The sequence below is a fragment of the Sabethes cyaneus genome, chromosome 2, assembly GCF_943734655.1.
Source record: "Sabethes cyaneus chromosome 2, idSabCyanKW18_F2, whole genome shotgun sequence".
In the NCBI taxonomy this organism is placed as follows: domain Eukaryota; kingdom Metazoa; phylum Arthropoda; class Insecta; order Diptera; family Culicidae; genus Sabethes; species Sabethes cyaneus.
The window spans coordinates 145,375,894-145,387,900 of NC_071354.1; the positions used below are offsets into that span (position 1 = coordinate 145,375,894).

General features: G+C 39.4%; 1 protein-coding gene across 1 annotated transcript in view; it reads left to right on the forward strand.

Annotated features, from left to right (window-relative positions):
• Positions 1 to 643: 643 nt before the first annotated feature.
• LOC128736148 (LIM/homeobox protein Awh-like) overlaps positions 644 to 12,007 on the forward strand; it is a 72,299-nt gene continuing 60,935 nt past the window's right edge. Inside the window, exon 1 of the mRNA XM_053830627.1 lies at positions 644 to 700. Coding sequence (XP_053686602.1) covers positions 644 to 700 — 57 coding nt within the window. The remainder of the gene's footprint in view (positions 701 to 12,007) is intronic.

Genomic DNA, 12,007 nt, shown 5'->3' on the forward strand with positions numbered 1-12,007 from the left:
CTGGCGAACATGGACATACATGTCAGGAAGCGGCAGTCCCATCCTCTGGTCTCGGAGCTGCAGGCAATGACGCACCGGCAGTGTCTGAATAAGATGGTCAAGACGATTTTCCCGGCGACTCGTGATGTGGCCGTGATGATGGACGACGAGACCTATCTCACCCTGAATGGCAACGACTGGCAGGGCACTTCGTATATTACTTCCCCCACGAAGGAAGTGAGCTCCGAGGTGAAGTTCATTTCACACACCAAGTTCCCCAAGAAGTTGTTGCTGCGGCTGACCATCAGCGAGAACGGGATGTCAAAACCACTCTTCCGGACTGGCCGTGAACGGGGAAATTTATAGTACGAAGTTCGAATTTATAGCCTGCCGCCAGTTGCGTCGTTCATCAAGAAATACCATAAGCGCGAAGACGTGGTGTTCTGGCCGAATCTCGCGTCGGCCCACTACTCAAAGCGATCGTTGGAGATGGAGCGGCTAAATATCGAAGTCGGCGAAGACGCCCAACGTCCCCCAGATACGTCCCATCGAGAATTTCTGGGCAAACCTGAAGCGCAAGATCTACTCCAACAATTTTGTTGCGAAAACTGAGGAGGAATTAATAAATAAAACGAAGAAAGCACTCAAAAACATGCCGTCCGCCATGGCCAATGTTCCGGTTAACTGCCGGAAGGCCGCTCGCAAGGGCATAGAATTTTTTGTAAGTAAGCTAATATAATTACCTTCCATGGGAAATTTGTCAAACTCAATTATGTTGTTTTTAATGTTAAACATGTTTTTAATTCATACATTATCTTTGAAACAAGAGGGGCGTAAAAAACTTTGGGCACTTTCTTTGATAATCCAAATTCTTCTCATCGATGGAACGGTGAACGGCTCTGAATCGAACAGTCAACCGTATCCCAAGTAATCAGACGTTCAAGAAGCATTAAACTACCAAGCGGAAGGATGACAGCGGCACCACAGATCCTGAGAATGCCAGCATGGTAGTTGCGCATTCAAGCACAACCCAACATTCTAATTCAGGATGTGACCAAAACAGATAATTTTCGGTTTATTTTGTGCAAAACACAAAGACACGTTCTGGGCTACATGTGTACAAAGTTTGGAAGGCACCTTAATGGAATGATAAACAGAACACGTTGGTCAAACTCGCGAAAGGATGCTGTATAGGACGTGGCTCTCCAAATTGTTCTGTATTTTGATGAATGATGTAACCTACATCTAGGTCGGTACCAGACCAATGCCGAAACAGAAATACCATGTTGCCACTTCTAAATTTGCAGTTCCTGAGAATGTACGGAAGAAACATACGTTACTAAAAATTCGTTGTCTCGCAAACGAACTGTGGATGAAGTAAAATCCGTCAGCCATTCATTACATTCTTACCCTTTCAAGCATTTGGATTTTCGAAGACAGTGCCCAATGTTTTGCGCACTTCTCTTGTTCTAAAGATATCACTATAATCTCTTAATCAAATTGGTAAAATTCTACCGATATAAACAACATACTCTCAACTATTTTCAGTCAAAATTTCAGTTACGTTTACTCAGGCGGTAGAAAGTTACTAACTAATCAGTGTGTCCTGTTTCTTCGAATAGAGTTTTCAATGTAACTCAAAAGCGAAAGGTTGAATAAATAGGGTGTATTCGGTCAAGTTGTAGAAAATTCAATGTAGTCATTAAAAATGTCATAGAAAAAATGGAGCAACTGGAGTAACATAAAAAATTAAAATAAATCCAACTTTTTCTCCGAATATCTCGAAAACGGCTGCGTTTATAAAAATAATTATTGAGACCAACTTTGTTGTAAATGACATAAAGAACTGTTATCCCAAGCAACAATTTGGGTTTTATTACACTCTTATGATGGAATTTAAGACCAAAATTGGTCTTGAAGACCACCAGAAGAGTACAATAAAACTCACATTGTTGTTTGAGATTTGTATTAAAAATTCATATACATATTACTTGGAAAATCCCTAGTTAGAAAAAAGTCATGAAAGTCGTTCTACGAAGTCCGTTCATGAAAGTAGCTCCATCTCAGAATAACTTTTTAAAGGTTGCAAATTACTTTTACTTTCCTCAAAATTTTTTTTTTTAATTTTCAAAAATGGTATATTTTTGATATTTAAGTGACCATTACAAATATTTTATAAAGCTTTTGTCCTTCCGGCGTTCGGCCACTGAAGGGGGGGACGAAAAAAAAACAAAGTAAATTTTTTTAATCGACCAAAAAACAAAGATTTTAAGAATTTTTATTTAAGGTTTAAACGTGAAAACCGAATCTATTCTTGCTTATAATATATACGTTATTATTTTCTATGCAAAAATATACGAAAAAAGACAAAAACGAAGGAAAATTTTTTTGGACGATTTTCGGAAATTCCATTGATCGAATTTCCATTTCTGTTTCGTGCTAGAAGCGTTAATTCAACACGGAGACTCATTTTTCGAGTTTTTCAGACTGTAGAGCCCACAGACAATTGATTTTATAAAAAGAAATTTGACACATATCCTACAAATTATTTTTTTGCCCCCCGATTTTTCAAGCCAATTTCCAAGGGGGGGGGGGGGGGAGGGGGGTGACAAAATGCAAAGGCCTAAGTTTACTACTATTCAAATTTTTAATTTGGTCAAAGATTTTTTTGAGTGCATAAAATTTTCAAATTCATAAATCGATTGTCTACACTCAAACAAAAATCGACACGTCGCATCCACGTGAAAAATCATGTAAACTTCTGTACAGCAACTTACATGAGCTTCATGTACTAGTTAATGGGAAATTTGATAAAATTTACCGGGATCTCACGTAAACTGGTTAGTATGAGAGCAAATTACCAATAATTCACGTGAATATTACATGAAAAGTGTGATGGATGAGAATTACCTATGTTTTTACGTAAACTTGACGTGCCGATTTTTTTGAGTGTACAACTTTTTTTTTGGAATAATTTTTTAGCAATCGATAGTTTTTGAGATACAATCTTTCAAACATAATACACATGAAAATAAATACGCCCGTTTTTAAAATGAGTCTTGAATCAAAATGGTACCAACACCTTACAGAGACTTTAGATTACAGAGGCGACAAGGCAGTCAAAAACCGCTAAATTTTGAATCAAAACGGAGAGTTACCTTTATTTGTGATGGTTTTCTCCGTTATGATGCAAAATTTAGCGGTTTTTGAGTGCCTTGTCGCCTCGGTAACCGACAGTCTATGTACAAAACCTACGGAAGGTGCATATTTCCTCCTATCAAACACGTTGGTAAAGTTTCATCCAAACCAGAAAGGTACATTTCAGATTTCAGCTTTTTTAGGATGATTTGGGGTGGCATTGCTTAAAGCTATGAAAACATATCTAAAACACTTGAACTCATTCACAAATCGCGCGGATCATTTTTTATTTTGATTTGTGACTTTTTCTCTCTGCCTCTACTTCAGGAAATATATTCAAAATTCCAATTTTGCTAGAGTGTATGATTTGTCTTTTTGGGTTGCTATATAGGGTAAGGAACGAGTTAAGCAGTCTCACCTATTTTAATCAGTTGAACATAAATGAGCCGAAAATGCACTTTTTTATTCATATTCTCAAAATCTTTTGATAGGATCATCTTCACAAATCACTTAACCATACATTTGATTCACACAAACACAATTTACTGGGTTTCCGACAAGAAATATGATGAATTAAAAATTGTTGTCCAAAAACGTACATTTTCAGCTGCTCTTCAGCAATCGCCACCTCGCTACTAACGAATCCATCACATTTTTCAGCACTGATTACAACCACTCTAAAAGTCAAGCACTCAATTGTCACATACCATATTATTCACGCTCTTTTTTTCTATTATCTAAGGCTTTGTCACTAGCCGAAAGTTTTATTATTTTCTAACAAAACTGAAAACAAATTCTGAATTGAAGGAACCTGTTCACCAGTAGCAGCAGCTGCAGCACAACTGATGAACTATCGTGTTGCCAAGACACTGTTTCGGTTCTGGAAATAAGAATTTTAAGTTTGAAATTAACTGAAACCTCCTATGGTGAAAACGTGGTTCAATACTTTCAAGAGAAATGTATGTTCATAATTAATTTTTCTTTATTAAAAACAACACAAAAGACAGCTTTTTCAATAATTTTCGAAGATTTTCTCAGTGATTTAATGAAGCAACGATGTGTTTCAATGTTATTTGCTTTGACAACACTGTTCTAAAGTTAGATCGTGTGCACTTCTATGTTTGCCTCTTTTGTTCTCCCACCATCCTTATGAAGAGCGAGTGAGACGTCAAACTCGCAGTTTCCCATAAGAACACCAGAGAATAAAAGAGACGACGAATACCGTTTGCCGAACGGTGCGGTAAGTGTATGCCCCGATAAACAATTTAGACAGATGCGTAAAATCATCTATGCCGATACGCTATGCCGATTACGCATCAGATGCCGATTAGTAGGTCGCGGATAGGAACGCGAACTTACTGAATAGGGGGAAAAGTTCGAGGGATTTTTTAACGGGACGTAAAAAAATTCAGATTTCAGGATTGCTCAAAATAGCACCTTTCGGGTGAAAATGGGTTCGGTGTGTTCAAAATTAGTTCCACCGCTCCAACTTTTAAAGCGAAAAATCAAAAGTTTAGTTCAACAATAGTGTCTTCCAATGGTAACAGTTTGAAGAACTAAAGATAGCAAGAAGATTGGTATGCTGATATCCCCCACTTAGTCAACCCATCGCTTGTAATAAGGTAAAACAATCAGTGACCCGCTTAGACTGCTTAAAACTAGTTCTTTACCCTATTACTTAGTTATGGAAGACTCATCCTTCTTACTTTGTCATCTCTTTTTCTGCACAAGTCCGCATCGAAAGGCATATATCGGAAATCTATAACCGATATAACTTTTCAGCTTCGGTGTGAACGAAAAATAACAGACCCAACCAAAAAAAATTGACACATTCGCTCGAAAGTGGGTATCATCTGTTTCAAGGCAATAAATTTCTGCACCCGAGTACCACCCGTCGATTAGCTCTCTTAGAGTGAATAAAAAAAACAACAAATGTATCCTGCAAACATCCTTCCCCATGGTCTCTACCTTGCTGGTGCTTTTGAAGCTATCGACATTAGAACCAGCAAATGCCCACTTTACGACACCCTTGAAGTGAGGTTAGCGCTAGACAAAACGGCCGAAAGACAAATAAATTTTTGATGTAATTTTTCTCTTGTCATTCACCTTTGTGCCGATTGCGTCCCTTCCGCTTATTTCGGGCTCATTCGAATACGGTTAGCAAAGCTACAGTTGGCCGGCGTTTTTCTGTATCCAGTAGATTTGAATCAAACTGGTTCTAAAATGTTATAAACAAAGCAGTCAAATTCTTGATAAGATAGGAACCATTTTAATATAGTTTTATAGCCATAGTTTCACGAAAACGTTAGTTTTTGTGAAACATGCAACAACTTCAAAATAGAGGGATCACTGTAACACACAAAAAATGCTAGTTTCAAACCACACAAGAGCGACTGACTTTGGTTGGCAAATTTCACAACTGTCGAGACCAGGTGAGATTAGGGTTTTATTGGTTTCGTGCCCCTCGTATTTTGTACATCCCTAACATCATTTTTCTATTTGTTATTTATTAACATTTTTATCAGAAATTAGCGTGAAAATCTGCAGTTTGGCCATTGTGGGACAGCTGAAGAGAGTAGACCTAGGAAACGGTTAGGGTCCGAGCAGTGTGCCGCCTCATCTGCCCAAGCGAGCTGCACGCGCCCTCATCGACGATGGCAACGATTTTCAAATTTGCTACAGTCTGTGAGATTCGTAGCCCAGCAGGAATCTTTTGCGACTCCGACTGGCCGTATGGAAGCGCACCGATCGATGAGTGGTCATTTGTTTGTTTTTAAGTGGCGCGCCACAAGCTATCCACGGATTGGTTTAGTGCATGAATTCCTGCCCGTAACGGCATGGGCTGGGCGGGAAAAGGGTAACTGTGAAACCGAAATCTCGCGCTTATTTGGACCGCCAAGTTTCTAAAATCCGTGTCGTTTCGCCTATTACTCAACTTTGACTGCGGGAAGCTCACGGACTCGCCAACATTGCGGGGATCGAGAAGGCATTAACATTTCATAGAAAATATTTCAACATTATCCCTGGATCATTAATAATTTATGCGCATCGATCTTCTTTTGTTTTGGGTTATTTTACGGAGCACACGATGCGTACGAGCTTGTGAAGCCAACCAGGCTCCAGTTTACTGGAAGTTGTGACCGGGATTTTTTACGGATCAAGGTTCCAATTTCTGAGATAATGCTGCGTGAAGAGACAAAGAACCATTAACGGAATTTAAAACCATTTCAAAGTTTTCATTATAAGACGAAGGAAATTTGTTCAATAACCTTACTTACTTTAACATATAAACATAGACGTGGATCGAGATTATTTACCACTCAAGCGATGTGGTGCATACTGTACTTATTAAAGTTTGATATTGTTAGACTCAAATTTCTGTACTGAAACAATCGGAACCAACCACGAGACGATATTATTATTATGACATTACACAAAAAGTATTCGCTCACTCGGTTGGAACAAAAAATTACTCTCACTTTTTGTCCTTTTCTTTTTTTATCTACTGAAAAATCCTTAGTTGCTTTGATTGAATATTATCTGGCATCTAACTCAAGCTTTATGGGTCATGTGATGTCTTTATAATGTCACATGAACTAGGGCACACTATTGGTGCTTCACTCCCACAACAACAGCTTTGTTTGCACTGACATGTGGAAGCACGGTGACCACTTGCTGCTTCTGAAGAAATAAAAACCGCCGACAGATCGCTGGTGTCTGGAATGTCTGCCTTGAATGATCAGGGCACAGAATCCAGCGCAGCGGTGCCAGTTTTACTACGCCCCATTAAACGATGACAGCGTATTAAAATGGTTGAACATGTCAATAAATTCAGTCTGGCTGTCTCATTCTCTCGCGCCCAGGGTGAAGAATTCCGATCGATTTTCATTGGGGTTTCCTGAGATTGATACTAGCGCCAAGTAAGATAAGTGACATGTTGAGTAGTCTCAGCGAATCGCTGTCAGTCGATGGATCCTCTCAGGAGGGGGTGGCTATAATACAACTGAATGATGGCCTTAGATTGACCGATTTTATACACCTTCAACAGAATGTTAGTCACCTTGCTTTGTCATCCATTAAATGCCTTCGTTTTATTTGGTTTGCTTCATTGTTTTTCTTAATGCTTTGACTAACAAGTATTCGATATAAATTTTATCCGATGTTGGATTAACCTCTGAGATTAGAGCTTGTTCAAGGACGAACGCACTTAGTTTTTTGCTATCGATAGAAATCTTGTTAATGGTTGAATTGGTTTTTCCTCATTTTATCTAGCCCATTAATTAACGTGCTAGGGATTGCCACCCACTGGGATTGCTATGATTTTTACCATTTTGTGAAGAAGAACTTTTTATACTAATGATCGAGTGTCTAATCGAGATGTTTGGTTGGTCATAGATAGGCAACCTCCGTGTCATGGACAGATGACCATTCAAGACTTGAAAAATGGTCAAAATTTGAACCACACCAAAAAGCGTTATTATTTTAGAGTTATCTACATAGGTGGTTAATATGTACATCGAGATGCTGCGAAAGTTTTGCCAGAGAACGTACTTGGAAAAATTGACAATGCAAAAAAGATATTTCAGTTTTTCTTTAGGTCGGCTTCTTTGCAAACTTTCTGGAAAAGAAGTTATACTATTTATATCATAACTTTATTGAACCTGCTCTCATAATTTAAGTGTTATTTGTTTTGTTTCGACCATTTTCATTGGATTTTGGACGATGGTAGGGCCGACTAGTTCAGACATATTTTAACTAGTTTTTTTTTATTTGTGGAACTAGCTGGAATTAGCTCCCGTAGGAGTAATTTAACCCTCACTAGAGAGACGCTTCAAATTTTAAATTAAAGGAAAACGCAGAAGTGTTTGTGGCTCAGAACATAAAGATAGGCTTGACGTAGGACTACAAATGTAACCTATAGAGACTTTCCCCCCGTTAATACTGGCACTGTGGACCATTTAATAATGCCCACGCATCATTTATTCATCGACTTCAAATCGGCGTATGACACGATCGATCGAGATCAGCTATGGCAGATTATGCACGACTACGGATTTCCGGGTAAACTAACGCGATTGGTCAAGGCGACGATGGATTGAGTAATTTGTGTTGTTCGAGTATCAGGGGCAGTCTCGAGTCCATTTGAATCTCGAAGAGGGTTAAGGCAAGGTGATGGGCTTTCATGTTTGCTGTTCAACATCGCCTTGGAAGGTGTGATAAGAGCGGGGATAGACACGAGTGGCACGATATTCACGAAGTCCATCCAGCTTCTTGGTTTCGCTGACGGCGTTGACATTATTACACGTACCTTTGAGAGGATGGCGGAAACGTACATCGGACTGAAAGCTGAAGCCAAACGGATTGGACTTGTCATTGATGTATCGAAAACAAAATACATGAAAGGAAGAGGTTCTAGAGAAGTGAAACCTGACCTCTCTCCCCGAATTCATTTACACGGTGATGAAATCGAGGTGGTAGAAGAGTTCGTGTATCTGGGCCCACTGGTTACCGCAGACTACGACAACAGCAGAGAAATACAAAGACGCATTATGGCAGGAAAGCGTGCGTACTTTGGACTCCGTAGGACGCTGTGATCGAACAAAATTCGACACCGCACGAAGTTAACAATCTACAAGACGCTGATTAGACCGGTAGTCCTTTACGGCCAAGAGATATGGACTATGCTCGTGGAGGACCAACGCGTCCTTAGTGTTTTCAAACGAAAGGTGTTGCGCACCATCTACGGCGGAGTGCAGATGGAAGACGGAACGTAGAGGAAGCGAACGAACCGTGAATTGCATCAGCTGCTTAGGGAACCACCCATCGCTCACACCGCAAAAATCGCTTGCCTGCGATGGGCTGGGCATGTCGTGAGGATGTCGGACGAAAGCCCAGTTAAAAAAGTTCTCAATAACGATCCGACTGGAACGAGACGGCGGGGCGCGCAGCGAGCAAGATGAATCGATCAATTGGAAAGCGACCTGCGGACCCTACGTAGACTACGTGGCTGGCGAATTGCGGCCATGGACCGAGTGGAATGGAGACGACTTCTTCGTACAGCAGAGGAAATCACGGCCAGGAGCTGATTAAGTAAGTAAGTAGGGGGACTGGGGGTATAATGCCCACGTTAAGAAGAATATCATATTATTCATCAATGCGGAATGCATTTCCAGAAACTAGATTATAAACCCTAAAGTTGAACAGTTTTTTACCTAACATGCTCGTCCTGAAGCATAAAAATCAATAAAACACGTTTAAATCGTGAAATTATATAAGGCATTTGAAAATTTGTTTTCAGATTCGTTAGGGGTAAAATGCGCATACATAGGTGCGTACAAAACGAACCACAACAAAGGGTCAAAATGCACCACAACAAATTGGCAAAATGCGCTGTCTGTTTTATTTTAATGCAAACCCGGCCCGACTCAGAACAGCGTGAGGACCTACCTACTTGTTAAATCTGTTATTCCGGATCGCTTGTTTTGCAATCGCCAGGTCCATCTTCGCTGGCGTGGTCGATGCTAACATCACACAAGGGTTTTTCTTGGTACCTTGCAGGCAATGCGTCTTTCACTGTTTTTCACTGGTTTTCACTACCGCCGCAAGTGGCAGGCTCCGCCCAAGACCGACGGTGGGTTTTTCTTATGTAGCTTCGCGACATCTTAACCGGGTTTTTCGGAGCGAATCAGAATTAAAACAACACTTTGCCTTTTGCTTTTAGCAACGTTTTGACGTTTGCCTAAAAGTGTATGGGCTACTAGATCGATTAACGTTTGGTTGCACTGCAAGTAAATTCATGCTTCTCACGGCGCATTTTGCCCCGCTAGAACTTGTTTAAAAAAATCGTTTAAATCACATAAATAATAGTTCAATTAAGTAATTTTACGTTGGCTGCTGGATACCGAGACCATTGTTCAAAACAAGAGCCATTTACAGATACGTAATATTGTTTATTAGTGGCGTAATGTCTTACGAAAAAAGTTGCGAAAATTGTAAGAAATAAGCCTGCAAATAATTTATTTGTTTTTTCATAGGATTTATGTAATTTAGAAAGCTTATATGCTCAACACAAGTTTGTAATGTAAAATAAAAGCGATTGGCACCTTAATTACAGTTTAAAAGTGAGTAATTCGTGAAATATTACAGCGGCGCATTTTGCCCCGACTGGGCATTTTACCACCAGTTACCCTACGGACCATTTTATAGATTTTGTATAAAGATATCAATTTCGAACATTAGAGTAAGGAGAGGCAAAAGTGCGATGGGAGTAAAAGTGTGATACAATGATTTATCATTTACACTTCGTTAACTTTTTCTTAGCAGCACATCCTTACCGAACACTACTGCTGTAGAGCACTTTTCCAACACGGATATCAAATTCGCCGTAAAAAATTTGCGATCTTTTGACAAAAATCCCTTGTCATTTTTCCTGGTACGCTCCCCTAACACAGACATCAAATTGGCATAGGTTTAGTCGTGGTTGTAAGAAACTTTGTTGGTACGAGGAGACTTTGTCACTCTTTCTGGCATACTTGCCACGCAAAGACAACAGCTTGGTGTAGACGGTCTTGGTGTAAGCTTGATGTAGTAGTGTAAATCGTCGTAAAGGATCTTCGATCTGTAAATTCTGTACTTTAGTAAATTTAGTGTTAGTGTAAACTTGCATTGGATCTTCAGGTTACTTATCCGATGAAAAAGTTATACAATTGTTTTGTTTCTGTTTTTTTTAATTTGAGAAATGAGGTGATTACTTGCGCCCAGAGCTGCCACAAATACAGATATTTGTGCATACATAAATTTGGGACCCATCAATTATTTCAGTTGCTGTGCTTTCTGGCTCTACTAATGTTCCTGAATTTTAAAATAATCCATAAACTATTTATTTTATTTAAAAGATTAGATCGAGAAAATTAAATACTCCGGAGAAAACGGTAGGGTCCCAAATTTATGCATGCACAATTATCTGTATTCATGGCAGCTCTGCTTGCGCCTTAGGCTTGAGTTTATGCACAGAACGGAAGATCAACTTCAAGTAAAAGCGAATTCAAAAACTGACCACAAAAGGAATGCAAAAATCAGCAACGATTTTTTCTTACTTCGAGTAAGTTTCACAGACCGTGCACATTTATACCACTTTGACTGTGGTATAAAGTGGTATAATATTGTTCTATGCTTTGAATTGACCGTTAGCTCTACAGTTCTACCTGGTTAATAAGGATTGTTGTTATTAATGACAAGTTAAAGAAGATATTATTGAAAAGTTATAATCGGAGTAGAAAAGTGATGCAGTATAATAAAGATTTTACTGTTTTGAATTCTAAAATAAATTATCGGCTTGGCACATAACAGTAATTGAAACTGAAATTAAGATTTCAGTTTTTTAGAACGAAGATGATTTGGAACTTGGAAGCCGTTAATAGATAAAATGATTTTAGTGGAAGGAGTTTCGAATACAGATACAGGTACGAGTACAGGGTCCTCTACCTGCTACCTGTCAAAATTGCACAACTAAACGTCTAAGTCTAATTGCAAAATGGAACCTGCTTGTTTTACCTTTGTTATACTATAACAAAGGTTTAAAAATTGGTCGAAAACACGAAATTGATCCGAGGCCCGGAGGGCCAAGTCACATATACCAATCGATAGGGTTCGACGATTTGAGCAATGTCTGTGTGTGTGTGTGTGTGTGTGTGTGTGTGTGTGTGTGTGTGTGTGTGTGTGTGTGTGTGTGTGTGTGTGTGTGTGTGTGTGTGTGTGTGTGTGTGTGTGTGTGTGTGTGTGTGTGTGTGTGTGTGTGTGTGTGTGTGTGTGTGTGTGTGTGTGTGTGTGTGTGTGTGTGTGTGTGTGTGTGTGTGTGTGTGTGTGTGTGTGTGTGTGTGTGTGTGTGTGT